This window comes from Trichoderma harzianum, assembly GCF_003025095.1.
Source record: "Trichoderma harzianum CBS 226.95 unplaced genomic scaffold M431scaffold_6, whole genome shotgun sequence".
Taxonomy (NCBI): Eukaryota; Fungi; Ascomycota; class Sordariomycetes; order Hypocreales; family Hypocreaceae; genus Trichoderma; species Trichoderma harzianum.
In genome coordinates, this window is record NW_020209254.1 from 1,629,354 (window position 1) to 1,651,619 (window position 22,266).

General features: G+C 51.9%; 6 protein-coding genes across 6 annotated transcripts; 2 read left to right on the forward strand and 4 right to left on the reverse strand.

Moving 5' to 3' along the window:
• Positions 1–2,121, reverse strand: M431DRAFT_495233 (hypothetical protein; the record flags this gene model as incomplete). The annotated part of the gene is made up of 3 exons (XM_024917336.1): positions 1–875; positions 994–1,361; positions 2,108–2,121. 3 exons carry the CDS (start codon positions 2,119–2,121, stop codon positions 1–3), a joined length of 1,257 nt encoding a protein of 418 aa, XP_024774681.1.
• Positions 2,122–3,180: 1,059 nt separating this feature from the next.
• M431DRAFT_435360 (hypothetical protein) lies at positions 3,181–4,609 on the forward strand. The gene is made up of 2 exons (XM_024915138.1): positions 3,181–3,786; positions 3,851–4,609. The coding sequence occupies exons 1-2, from the start codon at positions 3,360–3,362 to the stop codon at positions 4,558–4,560; spliced, it is 1,137 nt and encodes a 378-aa protein (XP_024774682.1). The 5' UTR covers positions 3,181–3,359; the 3' UTR covers positions 4,561–4,609.
• A 458-nt stretch (positions 4,610–5,067) lies between these two features.
• M431DRAFT_520289 (hypothetical protein) lies at positions 5,068–7,530 on the reverse strand (the record flags this gene model as incomplete). The annotated part of the gene is made up of 3 exons (XM_024920422.1): positions 5,068–5,149; positions 5,259–7,223; positions 7,277–7,530. The coding sequence occupies 3 exons, from the start codon at positions 7,528–7,530 to the stop codon at positions 5,068–5,070; spliced, it is 2,301 nt and encodes a 766-aa protein (XP_024774683.1).
• Positions 7,531–8,206: 676 nt separating this feature from the next.
• Positions 8,207–10,179, reverse strand: M431DRAFT_508422 (hypothetical protein). The gene is made up of 3 exons (XM_024919108.1): positions 9,622–10,179; positions 8,898–9,552; positions 8,207–8,848 (listed from the first exon to the last, which is right to left on the reverse strand). Exons 1-3 carry the CDS (start codon positions 10,044–10,046, stop codon positions 8,327–8,329), a joined length of 1,602 nt encoding a protein of 533 aa, XP_024774684.1. The 5' UTR covers positions 10,047–10,179; the 3' UTR covers positions 8,207–8,326.
• A 696-nt stretch (positions 10,180–10,875) lies between these two features.
• On the forward strand, positions 10,876–12,525 carry M431DRAFT_84819 (hypothetical protein; the record flags this gene model as incomplete). Its single annotated transcript, XM_024923474.1, has 2 exons — positions 10,876–11,058; positions 11,119–12,525. The coding sequence occupies 2 exons, from the start codon at positions 10,876–10,878 to the stop codon at positions 12,523–12,525; spliced, it is 1,590 nt and encodes a 529-aa protein (XP_024774685.1).
• A 336-nt stretch (positions 12,526–12,861) lies between these two features.
• M431DRAFT_435501 (hypothetical protein) lies at positions 12,862–14,442 on the reverse strand. Its single transcript, XM_024915140.1, has 3 exons — positions 13,590–14,442; positions 13,494–13,519; positions 12,862–13,212 (listed from the first exon to the last, which is right to left on the reverse strand). The coding sequence occupies exons 1-3, from the start codon at positions 14,221–14,223 to the stop codon at positions 13,198–13,200; spliced, it is 675 nt and encodes a 224-aa protein (XP_024774686.1). The 5' UTR covers positions 14,224–14,442; the 3' UTR covers positions 12,862–13,197.
• Positions 14,443–22,266: the final 7,824 nt, after the last annotated feature.

Genomic DNA, 22,266 nt, shown 5'->3' on the forward strand with positions numbered 1-22,266 from the left:
TCACTTCATCAAAGGCATCCAACCTTTCCTCGCGATAAAGGTAGTCACGCCTTCATCCCGCAGAACGTCCTCTCCTCTTCTCCCCGTCACCACGCTCTGTTCAAACTGCGGCCCACGGACGTAAAATGGGAACGAGAGCCGCGAGGGTCCTGGTTCTGAGGTTGAAGGTGACTCTATCGGAGGAGACTCCCATAAGCTGCAGCGGCCGCGACGCCGCTTTTCTGTAAAGCCACATGCGCGGCGATCAAGGGAGAGGTACCATCTTCGTTGGTGGATGCTGCCGATGGTGTTTGAGGCTCCGGGGTAGGCGTTTGTGAGGCGGACTTGTGCGTCTTGCTGTTCCCTCAGGGAGGGGTCGTCAATGGCTTCGGTTTGGGGCTCTTTGTTATCCAAGCCATGGCCATCGCCATTGTCATCAGCCTCGCTGCTGGAAGAAGAAGAAGAAGAAGAAGAAGAAGAAGAAGAAGAAGAAGAGCTAGTTTCCCGCTCTTGCAGCTGGACCCGTGTCGTTCTCCCTCGACGCCTACGAATAGTACCTGTAGCCCGTCTTTTCAGGCCCCTAGACCGCCCTGCGGCATCCTCCGACTTGGTCATGCGGAGATTGATGACGTAGGGATCGGGGAGCTTTGCTCCGTGGAGACGCAGCCGGATCTTACGGTCCTGGAAGGCAGCGTGAAGCAGAGATTGGGCCGTCTGGGAGGGAGACGGAGATGCAGATGCAGACTGAGATTGGTGAGAGGCTGGCGGTGAGGAGGGGTCGAGAGTAGGGGCATGTTTGCTGGGGCGTGGGAGAATCGAGTACGTGCCCGTGTCCCAGATGAGGAGGGAGCCCGTCTCTGGAGACGCGGTTTCGACAAGGTGATTCTGCGTACATACTCTCGGCGGTCAGCAGCAAGCGGCGCCTGTATATCGCAGGGTAAGGTAAGGTAGAATCAGAAACAGCATCAAGATCAAGATTTTGGAAAGTGAGACTTGCCCAAAGACAGTGGATGCGAGTCTCGGTGGCATTGCGGCTCTGGCGGCTGCTGTTGGCGTCACCGGGCAGCCCGTACATGATGGCCCAGCTGACGCTGCTCGTCTCGTTGATCTGAAGACGCAGGTCGTAGTGCGGACCGGCCACGGGATGGTCGTGCTGGTGCACCACAAAATGCGCACCATGGGGGCTCCCTTGGCAGCTATGGTAGAGGTGCGAATAGGATGCGACAGATAGCCGAGGGACGCCAGCCGATGTCGGGCGCAGATGCGAGGAGAGAGTTGATGAGAAGCGTGCCAGATGGTCGGGTATCTCGACGGCTCCGGACTCGATCTCGGCGGTGGTGCCGGCGGTGGGTCTGCCGGAGGGGATGGAGGCGGTCGAGATGCTGGGAGAAGCAGGACGATGGGGATGGGGATGAGATGAGGGAGAGTCGATGGACCAGGTGAGGTTGCGCTTCTTGATGAGGGGATTGGGCACGAGGTCGGGGCTGGGAGGGCGTTTGCGTGATTGCTGCATGATGATTATGAGTAGATATTGATACAATCTATGAAATGTTGAAAGTTGAGAGGAGAAAATAAGCCATCAAGCTACATGCCAATATCATCTCCAGCTGTATATTGGATATGAGATGAAGTGGTCACTGGGCTGAAAAGTATGGGTTTCATCACTACAGCTCGTCTTATGTAACCAATCCATATTCAGCATCGACAAGTTATTGGATTTAATCGAAGCTGCCTCTTCGTACCTCTGTAATTGCCATTTACTCATCACCAAACGCCACAGATCGAATAGAACATCTGTCTGCTTCCCAATCTCCATTTCTTCCACGATTAATGCCCAAATGCAACCTCCCGGCCCTTTGTGCACCAAAGCCATCAATTCGCTCGAATCAGATCCCCTGCACACGCTCGTGCCGTATCAGGTATCTCACCCGCCAAACTTGCTAGGGAATCTACATGCACCCGTACATAAGCCGCTCCACTGCCCAACCACAGCGACCGAAATGAATGAATAAACAAAAAAACAAGCCGCGGGGTGCATGCTAATGATTATCTGCATAGCCATGGATCTATGCGTGAGACTCGGCTCATGCACCTCGCAGCCACTCACAGGTCGCGCTCTGGTCGCAACGTAGCCGCGGCCATGGCAGCTGAAAGCTGAGCCTGTGTGTGTCTGTGTGGCTGTCTGTCTGCCTTGGGACCCAAGATGCACAAAAATCGAGTAAACATTCGGCGGATACGAGCCGCCCAGATTTGTTGATCCGGCCAAAACAGCTGCACAGCGCTGGAGACTCGCACCCAGGCCAATCAACTTGCCCGCTACAGTACGGGTACAGCAGTCCACTGCCAGCCTCCGCTGCTCTACAGCACCAGGACAGCACCAGGCCGCTACAAAGTGGCGACGTGCAGCGCGCTTCAGCAAATTAGCTGGGCGTGCTGATCCATCCTGATGCGTCTGGTGGAATTGCAGTACCACACAGCGATTAGCCGTCGGCCAGCCGTCGTCATGGAAATGCCGAGGCAAACAAACCACTAACCACGGCGCCCCGCTTTTCCCGTCCCCCAGAAGGGTCAGCCGCAGCTCCGCCTCAGTGGGAAGATGCAAGGGAGATACCTTTTCGGTACCCCCTGCGCCGCGTCAGCAGGGATCGCCTCGCAAGTACTGCCCTCGTACCCGGTGCGAAACCACGCGAGCCCCGGGATTTCCTGGGCCTCGATTAATTACCAAGCCGGGGGCTTGTGATTGCATCCAGCCATTCGCTCTCCCCTCTCCATCAACCACAACCTTATCGCAACTCTTCCCCTTCTTCTTCCAATTCCACCATCTGACCTCGCGCTGTGCCTGTCAGAATCGACGCGTCCATAGACTACGGCCTTACGCCCTCTTTTATTTCTTCCTGTCGATACCGCCGTCTTGTCGTCGCTTATCGCCACACCTGGGGCCTGTCGCAGCCCCAGCTGAAAAAATCATAAACCAATCCTTCGGCAGCTCCCAGCCATCCGGTTTGGTTCCCTACTTGCACAGCTCCTTGTCCACACCATAGCGAGATTCGACCAAGCGCACGCGCTCCTCGGCGGCAATTCCTGTACTATTGTGATACCCCGGTTGTTGTTTTTCTTCTTCATTTCTTTCTTATCCCCCATAATGGCTTCGCCACCTAAGCCCTGGGAGAGAGCTGGCGCTGGCTCAGCACCTTCACGTAAGTCCCCGACGCGAAGCTGTCTCTTTGCTGCAGTAGTTTTGTTTGCCTCTCTGCTTCGACCCAGAGCGCGCTCGCCCGTGACCTTCACATGCTGACCAGCCTCCCTCCACAGTTACCATCCCATCCTCACCAGCATCAGCATCATCAGCACCCTTATCGCCTGCTTCATCTGTCGCCTCCATGGACGCACCACCGATACCTGAGCGCCCTGCGTCGCTCGCTGCCTCCATCAACCAGAACGCCGCCGCTCACACCCGCGTCGGTGCCATGGGTGGTATGGCAGGCATGCCAGGCATGGGAGCCTCGCCATATGGTGGTTACAACAGTGCATACTCATCGCCCTACTCAAGTCCTTACTCACGCTTTGGAGGTGGATATGGAGGATACGGCGGCGGCATGTATGGCAGTTACGGAGGCATGGGCGGTATGTACGGCGGCGGCATGTATGGTGGTGGTATGGGCATGGGCGATCCCAACAGCATGGTGAACCGCTTCAGCAACGGCACCCAGGCCACTTTCCAGATGCTCGAGGGCGTTGTCACTGCCTTTGGTGGTTTTGCGCAGATGCTTGAGAGCACATACATGGCCACACACTCCTCCTTCTTCGGTAAGTCTTGATTGTCAAACATCCAACTCGGTTGCTCTTATGGATGGCTAACTCATTTTGACAGCCATGATCTCTGTTGCTGAGCAGTTTGGCAACCTGCGTGACACCCTGGGCTCCCTGCTCGGAATCTTCACCCTGCTTCGCTGGATCCGAACTCTCCTCGCCAAGCTGACTGGCCGTCCTCTGCCGGCCGATGCCGCGTCCCTCAATCCGTCAGATTTCGCCTTGTTCCAGGGTCGATCTGGCAGCCCCGGCGGCGGATCTTCCCAGCCTCCCAAGGCTAGCCGAAAGCCCCTCCTCTTCTTCCTCCTCGCCGCCTTCGGCCTCCCTTACCTCATGTCCAAGGTGATCAAGAGCATCTCTGCCAACGTCGAGGAGGAGGAGAGACGTATGGAGCAGCAGGCCCTCGAGGCTCAGAAGCCTGTTGATCCCGCTAAGCTGGAGTTCTGCCGCCTCCGCTTCGACTTCACTCCCCAGCAGCCCAACGGCATGGAGCTCGAGGGAAAGAAGGGCGACCTCGTCGCTGTCTTGAGCAAGAATGATCCCGCCGGCCAGCCTAGCGAGTGGTGGCACTGCCGCAGCCGCGACGGCCGCCAGGGATACCTGCCCTCGACCTACCTCGAGGTCCTGAAGCGATCTACATCCGAACCCAAGAAGCTCAAGGCTGCCCCCGACAGCAGGACCAACTCCTTGACCAGCTCATCCTCATCCGAGGAGGGCAAGAAGGAGTACGCCACTGCGGACGGCATGCAGAGGAGTCACTTCTACTCTTAAACGACCAAGCTTTTCTTTTCCTGTAATGATGAAAGTCGGCCAACCAAGGCTTACGCGATTTGATGCTCTGGCATAGCATTTCTCTTTTTCTTATAATTTCACTGGGCGTGCACACTTTTTATTTTCTTTTGTAACGTGTCGTTATTAAACCACGGGAGTTCAGCTTTTTTGGAAACGTACTTTGCTACCACATTAGCCTCATGTGTTAATGCGCTTTTTATAATGGAGATGTGGATGAGTCCCTCCATTTTTCTTGTATAAAAGTCGGGCGTGTCTACTATTTGTATCATCAGTTTTTATACACTTTTTTAAATCTACTTTATGACGTTTGGAACCGTGTCAATCAGCTCGTGTGAATCTTATTATTCTTATGTCTTGAACATGTATTGCTACGTAGCCCCGGCTAACGAGCCCAAAATTTTAAAGCCAGTCTTTGATCATCATATATAGCACGTATAACACCACTGCACGTTACGTCGTAGGTCTAGATTACGGCGAGCACCAGCACTAGCCTTCAGCTTCGTAAGAGTTCGACTTGTGCTTGGGCTGGAACTGGAATCCTGGGTGAACGGGTCCGAGGAACATTTCACTGTGAAGCACACGTTAGCTCATGATTTACAACATTGCATACATACAGATAGTCTTGCAAAACCAAGTAGAAGAAATGGGGGTGTGAAGAGAAATGACAGTTTACGTACCTTATCTTGATCCAGTCCTTGTAGTTGTCAGATGCCATCATCGTCTCCATCTCATCTCTGCCCTTGTACGCCGGTGGCCGGTCGTTCAGTCGTGGAGGCAAGTGCTCCAGCAGACCAATTGGCACGTAGCGGTGCGCGAAGCTAAGATACTCGAGGAGGAAGCGTCTGGTGTAGCCGATGCCCAGTTCGTCCGAGCCCCACGCCTCGAGACCATATTTGACAAACTTTTCAATGTAGCCAAGGCGTTCGGTGGAAGACTTGTCGAGGTATTGGCCCTTTTCGATTTCCTCAAAGATCCACGGCTTGATGAGGGCTCCACGGCCAATCATGACGGTGTCGACGCGAGCCTTTTCAAGGTGCTCATAGTAATCGACGTGGGAAAAGCAGTCGCCGTTGCCGAGGAAGTACATGCGTCCGTCCTTTGAGTTGGCTAGGGTGCTCTCATCTGGCTCAGCAATGGTGTCGGTGATCTTGGCCTTTTCATCGTTGTATGTCTTGATGAGAGCAGCACATTCGCCAATGTAACCCCAGTCTGCCGTCTTGGTATACCGTTGCTCGCGACTACGGCCGTGAAGAGTAAGTGCCGCGCACCCAGGAGCACCAAGTCGTTCGCGATGCTCGCGAGATCCAAAGGCCAGTTTGCCGATGATCTGGGTGGCGGTTGAGCGGTCCTTGCGAACTCCGGTCCTGATCTTGGCGCTGATGGGAATCTCGCCAGACACAGCATTCATGCCTCTGATCATACGCTCCATTTTGCCACTGGCATCAAGAAGAGCAGATCCAGCACCTGACTTGAAGACCTTGTCGATTGGGCAACCGCAGTTGAGGTCAATCACTCGGAGATGAGGGCAGTAGCGGTTGAGAACATCAGCAGCCTTGGTGACAACCCAGTGAGCACTACCTGATATTTGGGCACCAAACTTGAGATCGCGCGAATGGTTATAGTCGTCGAACAAAGGGATAGCTCCCGGATTCATCTTGGGCGGCGTAATCTCAGACCTGTGAGCGCGCATCAAGGTCCAATCAGGCTTGGAGCCCTGAAGCAGGGGCATTCCCAAAGCCATTTCTGAGTAAGTCGCTTGACAGCCGAGTTCTACACATAGACGTCGAAATGGGAGGTTGCCCTGAGTTGTCAAAGGAGCAAGAGTCGGGGTCTCTGCGCCAAAGTACAGGCGGCGCTTCTCGGATGGCTTGAACGGGGGGTCGACAAATCGAGCCCGAAGGTCTTCGAGGCCCAGAGCCGGTTGATCTTTGCGACGGTGATGAAAGTCCTGGCTGATGCCGGCCTCGTGATTCAGCCATTTGATGTATTCGTCTGCCTTGGTAAAGTCGAGTCTCTTGCGGTTCAATTCAATTTTCTGACCCATAGTCACAACGTTGAAGATGCCGGGTCGCAGTTCGTCTTCGCTTTTCCCCCTCTCCTCAAACTTTGATCCCTTTTCTTCCGAAGTCTCCAGAGGAGCAGACTCTTCTTCCTTGGGCGGCTCCTTGTGCTCCACCTTGGGCGGACGGTTGTCGCTCAAAACCAGCTCTTTCCTACCATCGGCGTGCTCAATTTCTTGCATGTGGCTCTTGACAAACCGGCACTTCCAGCCTGAAGCGCAGTAGCCATACGCCTCGAATGCAGGGCATTTCCCGCCGAGAGCCTCGACATCTTCGCGACGGCCCTCGCTCAGGTATTTGCGTAGATCGTGGCACATCTTGCACCCATCACCGTACTGGCATTCCTTTGGCGAGAATTCTGCAGAGTAAGCCCTGCTGTTGCAGAGGGGAATAGCATCGTCAAATCTTCCAAATGAACGATCAATGTTCTGGCCCTTTGCCTTCTTCTTCCCCTTCTTTCCTCGATCTCTCGCATCTTGCCCATCTCTCTGGTCTCGGTCATTAGAACCTCGACCCTCAGCAGCGTCGTCGTCCACAGCAGCAGCACGTTCACTCTGGTTCCCTGACATATCGATGAGGTATCTGTGAAGATCAAGTTAGGGTCATATGCGAGTTGTTGCTGAGATAGGACTCACTCCTTCTTAATAGGAGCCATGCCCTTGACCCGATCTGCGGGTTCACCATTCTCCTCTGATGGTTTTGAAGTCTCAGACACCGGCTGGGTTTGGTTGTCCGAACTCTCTACATGATTGCCGTTCTGAGGAACTTGAGCCGTCTCTTGGTCATTTTCTCCCTTGTGGTCCAGAGCAGCACCTGCGTCGTCAATCTTAATTCGCTTCGCAGCTCGCTCCTCTGGTTGCGAGTCAACATCCGGATGTTGTCCATCCATTTTGATGTCGGATTCTGTAGCCATAGTGTACCAATGATGCTGTCAAATATCTTGATATAGATGATAGTCGGTTGGCTTGTTCAGAATCTCAGGATGAGAGTCTCAGTTGCGGAAGGGAAGGTTTTATCGGATAAGGTGTACAGCAAAGAATTTTCAAAGACTTTGCTCAACGTACTGATTAAAAATAAGACAAAGGCTGTTTCCCAACTGAAAATCAGCTTCAATTAGGCCGGCCTTGCGGTGTGATGGTTTGGAGGAAGTTGAGTAAACGCAGTGGAGCTAGAAAATTCTACTGATAGTGAAGTGAAGCAGTTGCACACCTTTGGCGCTTGCCGTACCAGTGGCGCTGCGCTAATACCGTACCGTTTCGAAATATGCACTGTAACTTTGTTCACTGTTCCCAGCATTGGAAAACACGCCTTGCGCACTGTAAGGATATCCACCCAACCACCTCTGTAAGACCTCATTTCTAGAAGTGCGAACATGCACTGCAGTCCTATATCTCTGGCAATGATCTCTTTTGCTTATATTTACTTGTAAAGTTGGATTAGATACGATGGCGTGTGATTTAATTCTTACGACGATGCTTTTTAGCATACTGGAGCAGGAGAGGATTGCTACACACTGATGAGTTAAGCAGCAGACTCCAACGCCTCACAGCGATCAGTAATCTCGTGTCTAAATCAGAAACCCCGATCTTTTGACTGTGTGAATTTACTTCCAAATCTCGGGGCAGCTTGGCAGATTATGTATACACCGAGTACAAACATTCAACTCGCAATTGATCTCTAGCTTTCTATTCGCTCATAGAAACTCCAACTGCAGCTGGCGGAGGAAATTTGACCAACAGCTGCTGCAACATCTGCACAACCTTCTGATGATCATTGATGAGATTCAAAGCCTTTTGCTCTTCCTGCATAGAGATCAAGATCTTTTTCTGCTCCTCCAATGCTCGAATAACTTGGTCTTGCTTCTTGTCGATTTCACGAAGTCGGAGATGGGCCTGTCGCAGCTCTCTCCGATGAAGATAATCCACCTCTTTCATAACTTTCTGGGAAGATCGCCGGATCCTCGCGATGCTGTCTTCCAAATCAGTTAGTTTTGATAGCCCATAATCTGACACTCTCAACCTGGGCCGCAGAGCATTGAGCATCGCTATCATCCCCAAAAAGCTTTCAGTATAGAGCTCCACTATTATGAACTTGAGCTTGGGTTCTGGGTAGAGCTCGTACTCTCGGGTACATGTCTCAAGAGCATCTTGCATCTCGTACAGTACTTCCCCGATTATTTTGTACCTTTCCGCCCATCGTCCTACGGCCTTGATATCGATTAGCTCATCTCCGTCCAGTGTGTGATTGTTATCCTACCCCAAGTATAATTTTCACTCCGGCATTTACCGGTGTAACGGCCGTCGTGGTATCCAGTAGCAAAACCTTTTGGGTCAATTTATCTTCATTTTTTTCAAATGTCCCCCCAAATCGGTTGTGCCATTTAGCCTGCAGTTCTTTAGCCTCTTTGTGTTCCCGCAACCCAGGAGCAGGAGGTCTTATATTCTCAAAATCATTTGCAGCCGCTTCCCATCGTCGCATGACATCTTGCAACTCCGTTAACAGAGGGTCTAAGTCTTCCATGTCCTTCTGTTTAGCTTGATCTGCGATGTTGGCTTGCTGATTTTCCAACGGGAAATCAACTAGGCCGATTTCTGGTGTTCCAGAACTAGAAAGTACAAAATCCACGTTGCTGTCAACCGACTGTACAATCAGTTCGTTGTCAGTTCGTAGTGGTTCAGTTGGGGTAATGCTGTTGTAAAGTTCTGTGACTCGGAAGTTATTTTGCCCATGAATCTCGGCTGCAGCTCTAGAAAGAATGTCTATTCTTTTCAGGAACCTATATTCGGACTGTTTCAGCTGAAATACGATCCGTTTATGAACGTCATCAAGATGAGAATTAATCGCACGCTCGTATTTGTCAAGCTTAGTGTCGACGGATGAAATTTCATTAAGAACGACCCTATCAATTCTCCTAGTTGGGACGGCATGTCAGTAAGCAACACATGGCACGTAGCAGCTCTTTACCAGGCGCAGAACTCACATTCCAGCAAGAAACATGGCGAGAACCAAAGTCTGCTTCGCCGTCTCGAGATTCTTTGTAAACTTTTCGAGCTCTTCGGTCTTGACGACCCATTTGACGCTAGCTGCAATTTTGTTCAAGGCATCGCGCCAAATGATACCACGTTTCGTACGGAGCGGCTCGACAGCCAAGCATAACGTGTTGAAATCTGTCTCACATCCTTTCAGGCATGTCAGGATTGTTTCCAGGCTCAGTGGCATGGCATGAACGAGGTCAAAGGCTGCTCGCTCGATCTCTGGGAGCAACTTCTGAAGAGATTGCAATTGCGCACACATCTGACGCACCTCTTCTGGTGCGTCCTTGACATCGCTGAAAAAATTATAGATTCGACTCCCCAACCCCAAAACGTTGTTCACCGCACCAAAGATTTCGATAGAATTAGCCATTTGAATCTTTGGACGAGATGGTTATAAATAGAAGACTTGGATAGCGAGTGAGGATCATAGAGTCAGAACGTCATGGAGTGAAGAGATGAGGAAAAGGAAGCCCCCGAGGATACTTGTAGGCAGTCAATCGCTGGCTTGGGCAGCATCAGGCTGCCTGAACTTGTCGCCTATCATTTTCAAAACTTTTAAATGGAAGGAGCCTTGTGTGGAAGGCCGTCAGTCATGCAAGCGGCTGGAGAGCTTTCTAGGCCAGCCATTCAAAATTACGCCTTGTTGGTCTCAGCGCATTCAGTGTAACTCTTGGTCAACAGGTGTTTGACAAAATGTTGGCGAGAAAAAGATAGGAATGTAATATATTTGAAGAGCCGCCAGAGTGACGGATTACACCAACAAGCTCGTACAAACAAAATATAGCCCGCAACCAAGATAGTCGCCTCATTGGCGATGCGTTTGATGCTCCCTTGCCCCTTTGTTTGCAATGGGAAGCTGGAGGAGATCTCAATTCCACATGCAACCTGGAAGTTCTCTCCATATTGGCAACATAGCGGTGCTTCAACGACTGAGCCCAACATCAGCACCCAGCCCCACTATAGAACTGCTGTGGCTCGACATTTCAGCGCTCAGACCGCTATAGCAGTGGCACTAAAGTGGGAATTCAGTGGCCGCTGCCATTGACCCCACCAAACATACCAGACCCCCTCAACCCGCCTCCTCATCAAAGGAGTTAAGCTCCTCCTGCACGCGTCCCTGTGAGACCTCGCGAATTGTGCTGCCGAAACTCCATTGCCTGCTCTCCGTTAGGGGGCAATGAGGAGCAGTTGGCGAGACCATGGAGGATCTGGGCCAGTCGTCTGCTAGTGCGACCCGATCTCCTGACAAGTCATCAACCTTGAGCTCGGGACACGCCTCGCGGTCCCAAAGGACTGTCATCGACCCCTCCGCTACTAGACGGCCTCCGATGTTCGACGATGACGATGATGATGAAGACGAGGAAGAGGAAGACTTGGACGGTGTAGACCGGTACGAGGGGCGCGAATTTGACGAGGTTGAGCCACGATATGTCCCGGTGGAGGACGAAGAGCCGGTAATACCATTGCCTAGGAGCCACACGCCAGGCCAGCTTGCTGCTAGGAGTAATCTGCCAGGCGAGCCACAACGCGGCAGCAAGGGAACCGCCGAATTGCCTCTTCGCCAACGGGCAATTTCAGCTACACACTCACATCCGCCGCCCCCTCGCCCGGCCACAGCTCCCGGGCAGAGAAAACCGACAAGCTCCTCCAACAGCGTCCCCGACAATCCCCCTCCCCTCCCTCGCGATGGCGAAGCAGAACAAAAGCCGGCGGCGGCACCAGCTGCAACTCCATCGTCGAGAGCAACATCCGCAGTGTCAGCTCGCCAAACGAGCACCATCATCTCTCGCCCGGTGTCCGGCAAGCACACCACTTTCCCCCCCTTGCCGAAACCCGACGATGGGCCAGACGTCCAACCCGCCCCAGCATCTGGCATGTACTGGTCTAAAGCCCCGGTATCTGGATCACCGCACTCGAATCTGCGAGCTCATACGGTGACGCTCATCGGCTCCAACGTATACGTGTTTGGAGGCTGCGATGCAAAGACATGCTTCAATGCCATGTATGTCCTCGACGCCGACTCCTTCTACTGGTCAGTGCCGCACATGACGGGAGATATCCCAATGCCCCTTCGGGCCATGACTTGCACGGCGGTGGGGAAGAAGCTCGTGGTGTTTGGAGGCGGCGATGGGCCGGCGTATTACAACGACGTATACGTACTTGATACGGTCAATTTCCGCTGGTCTAAGCCTCGCATCGTGGGAGACAAGCTTCCCTCGAAACGTCGTGCCCACACGGCGTGCCTGTACAAGAATGGCATCTACATCTTTGGCGGTGGTGACGGCGTTCGTGCCCTCAACGACATCTGGCGACTCGACGTCAGTGACACGACCAAGATGTCGTGGAGGCTGATATCCAGTGCCGAGAAGCCGGTCCCCGGGTCCAGGGACAGGCGGCCCAAGGCTCGCGGCTACCACACGGCGAACATGGTCGGCAGCAAGCTCATCATCTTTGGCGGGTCGGACGGCGGCGAGTGCTTCGACGACGTGTGGATCTACGACGTGGAGAGGCACATCTGGAAGCTCGTCAACATCCCCATGACGTTCCGCCGCCTCTCACACACTGCCACCATTGTGGGCTCGTACCTGTTCGTCATCGGCGGCCACGACGGCCACGAGTACTGCAACGACGTGCTGCTGCTCAACCTGGTCACCATGACGTGGGACCGCCGCAAGGCGTACGGCCTGCCGCCCAGCGGCCGCGGGTACCACGGCACCGTGCTGTACGACAGCAGGCTGCTCGTCGTGGGCGGCTTCGACGGCAGCGATGTGTTTGGCGACGTTATGCTTCTGGAGCTGGCGGTCCACGCGTATTATTCGCAAATCAGCCATTTCACGATTGATGTATGATGATGGATTTTTTTTCCCCTACCATGCGATTATGAAGAGACAGCAAAGACCGTTGGACACTCTATTCTATACCTATACCTATTGACCTTTCTTTTTTGAATTTTTTTTCATCTGTGTGCATAGAGAGTAAAACTGATACGGCTGGTATTTTTCCTTTTTCCCAAATGTACAGAAGCAAGCAGCAGCAGCAGCAGCAGCAGCAGTTTTATTACAAGTTTTTTTTTATCTCATAAGAGGTGGAAGTAGGTTCTTCATGATGCCGATAGTTAAAATCTAGATTGGTTCATGATACCATATGATTAAATATTCTCATATTGTTTTCTGTTATACAAGAGGAAAGTATATGTATAATATATATATACTGCAAAGGAAATTATCCTGTACAATTTGTTTCATTCCAACCACCCAATGAAATGCCAAAGTAAATCAAACACGCCCCATCATGATGTAGATGCTATAATGAAAAATGAAGAAGAAAAAAAAGGAAAGATTAAACCAGTCCCAATGACCCCGTCATCAAGATTGGCCCAAGTAACTTCTTCATGAGAGTGGTTTTCTTTTCTCTATAACCCGTGACGAAAACCCATCCCGAAATGTCCCCTCAAAACCCAATGGATGAAAATATGAAGCTTCGAATTGTTTTTGTTTCTTTATGTGTGCGTATGCGTGGAATCACTTTCTTCGACTGTATAGAAATGTGTGAGTGTCCATGAGTTGATACATGTGTGAGTGGTGGTAGTGTGTGTCTATGTGTTTATATGCGGATGGTGGTGTTTTGAGTTTGAAGGGGTTATAAGCAACCGGATGTGACGGATAAAGGTTGCATGCCATGCCGCCATTAGTGCAGAGCCTCAGGCGGGCAATCTGCTGCCAATGGCTGACATGGGCGGGAGAATGAAGTGCATTCAGCAGCTTGCTTACTGGGCCTGCTGCTGCTCGCGCTCCTGCTCAGCCTTACGGGCAGCTATTCTCTTCTCCTCAGCCTCAACCATATCTAAAGGAAGTCATGTTAGCTAGCTGTTTTCTGGAGTTTATTGGTGTAGTATAAGAGGGGAATAACTTACCCATCCACAGATCTTGTCCCTCGTACTCCTCGTGGTGGATTCTCTTCTCAATGAGGTGCTTGTGCTCGGGGTCGTTGGGGTCGAGGACCATGACGGTCTCCCAGCGGCCCTTTGCGTTCTTGGCATCGTTCATCTCAAAGGCAGCTGAGACGATGAGCACAGCAAGGGTCAGACCCTGAGCGTAGACACGAGCCTGCACAATCTTCTGGGGGGTGCTCATAGGCGCGCGGCTGACGATGGCAAATGCAACGGCCAAACTAGCAAGCCATGAAGCGCAGACAATGCTGTAACGGTGCTCGCGACCATAGTTCATGAATCGCTCGTATGCGGTCTCGTTCTCACGGATAACCTCCTGAGCACGCTGAGAGGCATCGCGATAGGTCTTCATGGGGTCCTTGCCCTGCTGGAACTTGATACCAGCTCGATCAGCCTGGACAATGGCTCCAAAGGTGGCGGTGGATGTGACGAGGAAGGTTCGGAAGGGGAGTGTCAAGCCACGGAAGCTGGGGTAGCGCCTTGAGGCGTAGACAACACCAGAGACACCAATGGCAAGACCAAGAGTACCACCAATGAGTCCTCCCTTGACGACAGCGCCGTAGTGGGCGGCTTCTTCTTCTTTGGTGACGACCTTCATGATGACTGTTGGGGGTTGGTTGTGTAGGGGAGTGCGGTGGTGACAGCTATGGGGAAGCTAGAGTGGAGGGTATGTGGCTCAGTAGCGAATATATATCTCGAGCTTCGGAGCTTTTGGTTTCTACTGCGCGGAAAGCGGGGTTGCGAAAAGGCCGCGAAAAGGCTATCTCTCCAGTTGACGTAGGCTGATTAAGGCCGGCTCGAGCGGTAACTGTGATGGCTGTCGGGGCTGTTTAAGGAGTAAAAAGCCTGGTTCTAGGTAGTCGGGCGAGATTTGATACCCCAGAGGAACTCAGATGGGAGAGGGGTGGTGTCAGAAAAGCTGTGGTGGATCCCAAAGCAGCAAGAGGCAGCGAGTTATGGGCCGATCGGTAGAAGATGGTTGGTTCTCCTCGGAAGTGTAGATTGGAGCTGTTTGGGGATGGTCGTGTGAGGGTTTTTATTTAAAAATGTAGATTGGATAGTTGAGTTGTTGTGTTGGTTTGTTGTTTGTTTGTTTGAGTGAGGATGTAAAGATGTGATTGGCTGTTTTATGTGTTGTCGAGTGTTGGTTGTATTGATGCTGATGGCAATGCAAAAAGCCCGAGATGATGGAAGCGAGGCGCCTGTAAATATAGTGCTGGTCCATCCCACCACAAGCCTCGTCTAGCGGCATGATGTCAACCTGAAAATTTCTTGATTCCCCCTTCCGAGCCGCCCCGCCACAGAAACCGAGAATTCCCCACCGAGAAATTCCCGTGTCTTCGCCGTGCCTCCGTCCGGCCACCAAAAGAAGGCGCCCTTTTTTGTTTCCCCTGCTGAGATGATGCAACAAGAAGACTAGAGCACATGGAAACATTCTAATTGGAATCTTACTTTACGCACCAATGAGAACTACCCAATTTCCCCGGTCCATGACGCGTAGAGCTTCTCGTAGACAGGCAACATTGAAAGCTCGCGATACCTGTCTTTCTGCTACCAATCTCTCCTACATGCTCCGAAAGCTGTCTCTGTTTGCGGCGCGGCGGCCGCCTCCGGCTTAGGTAACCGGCGAAGCTGGGCCAGCAAGAAAATAACAGAAGGCGGCCATGGGCGGCGGCGGCGGCATGTGCGGCATCGATTTCGCGGCAAAAATGGAACGTTCATGCTGCGCTCTAGGAGAGCCGCCATGAAGCGCGGCCCTGCGGCGGTTTCGCCCGCGAAAACTCTCGTCTCACGTGCTCCCCTTGCTAGCAGAAAAATGCGCGCCGCAAAGGCTGACGGGAACCCCTAGCAGTGACGCGCTTAATGCTACGAGCAACGTACAATCGGGGCGGTTATGCCGCAGCCAGGACGGCCTTGGCGGCGCATCATCGTACGAGCTGAGCATGTTTTGTCATGCCGACTTCCACCCCGATTGCCTCGACGTCAACGGGCCGCTTTTCTCTTTTCTAGAAGCTCGGGGCGTTCCGTTTCATGCCGGTCGTACGATTTTAGTATTTTTAGTTTATCGATTTGAGTTGTTCTGGGTGTCGGTGATTTGGATTTCCATATTTGCAATACGTGTATGCATGTAGGCTTAGTAGCTCGCTAGTGAGGCGGCCAAAAATGGAATCTGTTGCGTCAGAAGGAAGAAAGACTCCGACGACCACACGCATACATCAAAGAGTATACACTATCAAAAACTTTCTATTTAATGAATCTCGTCTGCAACATTCATTCCATCTCATAAACAAGCTCAATCCAAAGCAGTCACAGAAACCAACACGCCAAACTCACCCACACGTGCTCACGATCTCCTACCCTGGAACCCCAGATTCGAGCCTTTGACTTACACCACTCCAACAACACTTTGCCACTACCCCCAGATCCTGTAGCCGCGATGCATGCCACTACCGATCGGTAACACTTGCCGAACCTCCGGTGTCAGCCGCATCGCCCTGGTATGCATGCTAGGGGAAGCTTTGGGGCGCTCCCCCTTATCTGGCAGCCCCCCGGCTCCCATGCCTCCGGGGACGATCTGACTGATCGGATATCTAGCTGATGTCAATCCTGCGTGATTCGGCAGGCAAGCTGAAAGATCTGCTTGTACGTGTATAGTAAATCTTGCGGAGCAGTCGCCACGATCCCTCTGCATGGGGGGATCCTCATGGTGGCTGGGGACTGCTTGGCACCATAGGTTGGTCACTTTCGCTCGATCGTAGCTACTCGTACAGAATGGCTGTCTAATTAACTTTCTCTGATGCACCACGCATGTAATTTCATTCTGTATACTCCCAATGATTCAGTCAGCAATGGTTCTCGTTGTGTCTATCCCAATATATACCGTAACATGGCCCCTATGTAGCCGGCATCCAGGCCATCACCACACCACTAACCTTTGCCATTGAGACTGTAATGTTAATAAAAACATGCCGGTCAGCTGGTAATGATAATCGTATAACCGTTTTCCCACAATAAAATGATATCAATTTCGTAGCAGTTGATGTCTGTATGTAATTATTCGCGTACTTATCTACGCCTATGAGTGTGCGGGTGGTGTAATTACACGAGACAAAGGCTGGCCAGAATACTCCGTAATTGGTACATAATCGAGTACGTGTTGGTTGCTACCATGCGGTCTATGCAGGGGCATGCGATAACCTTGTTCAGAGAACCCTTAAGAATCGAGATCTGCAGATCCGCTGGCCTCGTGTAATTTCTGACAGACTCTCAGCGATTAGCCCCGATGTTAATCAGACTGCCATCGAGCCGTGAATAGCAATACCAAGTGCAAAATCTCCTGCCCAATCGAGAATAATATGTAAGTCTGTGAGCCAATAGTCTGCCAGGCCCCCCCGGTTGTGTGTTATCTTGAGAAAGGCCTTGCATTGGCGACCCAGCACCAACACTAACACGCTATTTCTTGTACGGATTAATCACATTATCGGCGACACATAGCTGACACATGTAGTAGAATGTATCAGAGAAAATGGCACAATTACCCCCTTCTTTTCACCATTGGAGAGGATGCCGAGCGCCATGATCACACAACGCCCTCAGGACCATGATCCTATCATCGCACGGACTGAAGATGAAAGCTCATGCCCGTCAGTAGTAACACTCTTAGAGGTGCTCCCGGACTCCTTGTGCTAAAAATGGATGTTTAGCCCAGTAGCTCAAGCACGGTCTAGGTACACGTATGGATTGGAGCTCTGTTGCTCTCATTGTGGCAAAATACCTATGAGTTAGGTACTGGCCAAACCAGAGGTACCTACCACATTGCCAAATAACAGCAACGGAAAGGTCCTCATTTGTATATACCAGTACTCCGTAGATACTAATGGCTTTCGGCTAAACGGAGTAGACGGAGACCTGTGTTTATTCATGTACCTTGGCGAGGAGCCGAGGTGGAGTTCCGTTGGTCGGCGATACTGAAGCGACGATCGACAGCACCATGTGTGGGAACAAATGGCCGTGAGATGCATCAAGGGTCCAACATCTCCAACCAAAGCTCTGCAACCGCTAGCGCAATGGAAAAAAGCGGACGAAAGGCGAATGTCTCTCGTGGCCGATGGATTTGTGGCTGCCGGACCCCTGTCTAACGAAGCCATGGAAGGGGCCCATTTGTTCCATGAGATGCCGAAGTCTACCGCAGCACCCACTTGGACTCATGACACCAGCACAAAACAGGCTTCGGTTGCGCAGCCAACAGAAATGCCAGGAAAAAAGAAAGAAAAATCATTGTTGGTCGTTTTGACGCATTTTTCTCCTTCTTATTCTCTCCAAGCTCAAGCGGCTAGGCCCGGCGTGTGGGCGGCTAGTTCCTGGCTCAGTGCTCAAGACCTAACTTTCCACCACCTATTTTAAACTGAGTGGTGTGTCTCAGGCATTGCCTAGGCGGGTATAAAGTCTGGTGCGTTTCAGAGATCTAGCGTACTCAGAAGATCCCGTATTATGGTCTAGAGTAAAAGGAAGAAGAGAGGAGAATTCAAGAAAAAGGAGAAGGAGAGCCCCTACATTGTATGGAGCACTTCTATGTTTGCATGTGACTTCTTCGGTTTCTCTGGTTTAGCCGGTGTTTTTCTCCTCATTCATTTTGTAACAATGTCAGATGGGACTCTGTAATTTCGGTCTGCCAAGATGAGGCTTTAAACAGATTCCAATGAGTGAGCTTTCACACACACTCAACGGAACGCCTACCACTCCACATGCGAACTTGCAGGCAAGCGAGAGGCTAAAAGGTCTCAGGGTGTCTTTCATCTAAAAAGACCTTGATTAGTCGTGGTATTAAAAGGTTTGCGTCTCGTAATGGATATAGCAACAAACCCACGCACACGCTCTGACTCAGGACACTTGGCGGCAGAGGCGCATCCAGAACCGACGAGGATTAGACTTTAACCCAAGAGATGTCCCACCGCAAGATGGATCCCGCTTGTGCCTTGTGATGTCAAAATTGACAACTCGGGAAATGGGGCGACAGAATCGTGTCAGTACGAGTAGCCCTCAGTCCAGTTGATATTACAGAGTAGCATTCGGAGCGAGCCTGGAGCTGAAATTGGCGAGCTGCAGGTATCCTTCATTGATCGATATCCACGGCTATCGCAAATGCTTGCTCAAGGGCAATAGTGCACGCGACTGCGATGGAATCCTTGTCCTTCGGGGGCATTCTCGAGCGTTTGACAAGCCGGAATGTGACGCTGCAGCGCTGACGGCCCGAACAAGGGAACCTGAACCGTTCTAGGTTATGACTATGCTCCATGTATCGTACAGTATAATTTTTGCGATCTTATTTGAACTGGGGTCGAACATGTGGGCTTTTGTTGGGGATTCGGAGGCATTTGGCTATGATAGGTAGGTAGGTAAGAGAATGTGCCTGTCCGTGTGCTCGTACCTGTAGGGATGGGGCATCAAGAACGGAGCAGTATGAGATGAGACATTGAGGGAATTGTAGAGTATCAAAAAATGTGTTCTTCAAGAGGGCGTGCCAATCGCGGCCTTTCTGATACAGCTCCAGGATGCATGAGAAACACGGACATGGCCTTTTTACTTGTTGTCAAGCTCTGAGTGGCTCTGTGCAGGGCTCTGCTTGCCAACGTGACACTCGCATCACACATCGACCGCTCGTCACGCCTGTTACCACTCATGCTGCTGGAGAAGGGTCCAAGGCTAAGCTGCAGGTCACAGGCGCTACTCGAGATCTGGCGGTGTCCAGCCCGACCCCAACCAGATTGTCGGCAAGCCCTACAACGACGTCGACTTGTGCCTGCAGCTTGCAGCCGTTGAAGGCGGTCGAGGTCTTGGGGGGAGGAATACGGAGCTGGAGTGCAGTAGTCTCTGACATCACTGGGGAGCTTGGGCTGAGAGTCGAGGCTTGTGGGTAAAAATATAAGACGGGACAGCTGTTCTGTACTGCTCACCGTATTGCATAGTTGCTATTTGTAGTGCCGCGTTTCTCAATGCAGTGAGCTTTCTCATGCTGTGTTCTTCTGGAGATGCCGTGTGGAGAGGCACCTGAGCGGTGAGAGAAGATGGCATGGAGCAAGCTGGAGCTGAGACAAAAGATCAAGTAGGGCATCAAGATGGAGGTTAGTGGGCGATCATGTGGGATGGAGTTTTGTTGCCAAGTCGCAAGACGGGCATGGAAAGAGCGGCGAAGGCTCTTGACGACTTCTAGACTGCTGTCAATGGCATTTAGAGACATTCCCAATAGGGATTGAGCACGTTGCCTATCCCCAGATGAGGTACCGAGATGTCCATCCGTCTCGGTATGTACAGATGGGTACTGGCCTCCCGCTCACTTAGCTCAAGTTGCGTTCTATGCTTCCCTCGGATTGATTCCAGTTGACTGCATCTGCCCTTTCTTTCTCCCGAGTCCGTTTGCTCGTGCTACTGCTCACATCCGTACAGAACTTAACACATGTCAATATGTACGGTACATGCCGAACACGTACAAGACTCAGCTGACACGGAGTATTCCGTATAACGGCCTCCCTCAGTTACAGGTGGCAATGGAGGGCCATTCGGCGGTCAATGGCTATTACGATTGTCCTGATGCAAAGCTCCATTACACAGCAACGGCGCTCCGTAGTGGCTCAGCGTTAACGCGGCCCCGAGTAGCGTCGATGCTAGTGTGTATTGACCAAGGCTACAAAGCGCCACCAAAGGCTGGGCGAGTTGATGCCACTGCCATCAGGTAGCCCCAGGTACCGGCTAGTAAGGACTGCTAACAGCATCTCCGACACCTTGCTATTGTCGGCTCGACGTCCGTGGGTTTGGCTTTGGATTTCGCCTCAATTATCAGCCATGTCGGTGTGGCCAGACCAGAGCAAAGGTGCTTCATGTATACATGTGAACAGGATGGGAGCGGGCCATTTTGAGGTATTCGTACTGCTGATACTCCATACCTGGCCCCTACCTCTGCAGACGAAACAATGCGGAGTGCCGGCCAAGCAGGCAGGATGAATGCCTTACATGACATTCGATTAAATTAGGTCACCCATCCAATGCGAGTGGCTGGCGTCTTGGCACTGGTTCTGGTAACGACGGGCGTTGTTCTCCGTGATTGTAAAATGCCAAGCACGTACTCGTAATAGGCCTATGGAATACTTCCATGGTCCCGACCTGCCGACGACATAGTCTGGTTGAGCACTAGCCTTTCCAGGCAGACGAACCTAATATCTCTTGCTTTGGAGTAGCAGTAGCAGTAGCAGCAGTGTGTGTCAATATGATTTGATTCCTTGCCACTTGAAGAGTCAGGCCGTGCTAGTCAGCTCTCGAGAAACGCGGCAGAACCTTTTAGCATTACTGTGGCTAGGTACTTGTAGGTACGAAGTCTCCCGAATCAGGCAAAATGGAACGAGGAAATTCCGATCTCCGGAGAGGCGGAAAAAGAACCTCGCACTACTCGTACTGGGAGTTACCTTAGTGAGATACGTAATGCCACCACTCGTTTACACCTAGTCTGATGCCGGCTTGAGCTGAGTTGAGTCTGACTACGACCTACTGGGTAATTCATCATCGTTGACCTGCATTACTGCTTTAGTCCTGACCGAGCCGGGCCCTGTAGCTCGTGCTCCATCAGGTACGAGGACGTGTCGTGTCCGAGTCGCAGTCAAAAACCCCCACGGATACATGGTTGTGCCATACCACATACCCAGCTTGCCAGCACTTGGCTTGCAGGATCCCTTGCACTGTACGACGAGTCGAGAGATGGATGTCCGCTACTGAAGAAGACCAGGGCAGATGGATGAGAGATGATACCAAGGTAGTCGACTCGCATGCTCGTACACACATGTGGTAGCATTCGCCTGCCCAGTAGGTACTAATGTGCATCATCACCACTGTGTTCCCCTGCTCCGGCCAGGTTCCAGCGGGCACCTGTGCGGCCAAACGGACATGAGGCACAGGTCCATACTTTCAATCATTACTAGGTACGTAGTAGACTCGGTCAATGCTGTCAATAGGTCAGTACTATAGATAGATATTATCAGCGGGTGCACGCGGATGCCGCGGTCGAGATGAGACGAGACAGGCAACGCTTCTGATTCCCGTGCGTGTGAATACAACACCAGAGGTGTTTCTTCCGAGGCTCTCAAGTCCTTCCGCCATGGATGAAGCCGTCCAATTAACCGTTAGCGCCAACCCCTGTTCCTGTGGCACTGTGGCTACTGACACGCTGCACCGTGATCAGTGCTGCGAGCTTGCAGGGGCCTGAGGCCAGCTAGGATGCCGTGGATGAGGTGTGGATTCTCATCGTGGTGATCATGCCGTCAACCATCTTGGGCCTGTGTCGATGCTCTGCTCGCTCCCGGTTCTTCTTATTTCTCTAGCCATCTCTCCTACCTTCTCCTCCCCTTCTCTCTCTACTCTTGAGTTTAAATTGGACAGTGCCTGCTTTACTTCTGCAAGGCCCAGATCGTCGTGGAAAGAAAAACGGCGCTGGCAGCTTGGGAATCCCATCTCGTACATGTAGCGTGTGAAGATACCTACCTCACCTCAAGCCACTTTCTGTCTATCCTATCTTAGCCGTGCATGCGCCGCGCCATTTGAGCGACCAAGAACCGACCAACCAACCGACTTACACCCTTCGTGTCTCGCACCGAGT

Excerpts from the sequence above, each read along its gene's own strand:
- M431DRAFT_435360 (XM_024915138.1), top strand. The coding sequence starts at position 3,360 with ATGGACGCACCACCGATACCTGAGCGCCCTGCGTCGCTCGCTGCCTCC. Across the intron at positions 3,787-3,850 it reads CACACACTCCTCCTTCTTCG|CCATGATCTCTGTTGCTGAG; the intron begins GTAAGTCTTGAT and ends TCATTTTGACAG.
- M431DRAFT_508422 (XM_024919108.1), bottom strand. The coding sequence starts at position 10,046 with ATGGCTAATTCTATCGAAATCTTTGGTGCGGTGAACAACGTTTTGGGG. Across the intron at positions 9,553-9,621 it reads GCCATGTTTCTTGCTGGAAT|GAGAATTGATAGGGTCGTTC; the intron begins GTGAGTTCTGCG and ends CGTCCCAACTAG. Across the intron at positions 8,849-8,897 it reads GAGTGAAAATTATACTTGGG|GCCGTAGGACGATGGGCGGA; the intron begins GTAGGATAACAA and ends ATCGATATCAAG.
- M431DRAFT_435501 (XM_024915140.1), bottom strand. The coding sequence starts at position 14,223 with ATGAAGGTCGTCACCAAAGAAGAAGAAGCCGCCCACTACGGCGCTGTC. Across the intron at positions 13,520-13,589 it reads GGGACAAGATCTGTGGATGG|ATATGGTTGAGGCTGAGGAG; the intron begins GTAAGTTATTCC and ends GACTTCCTTTAG.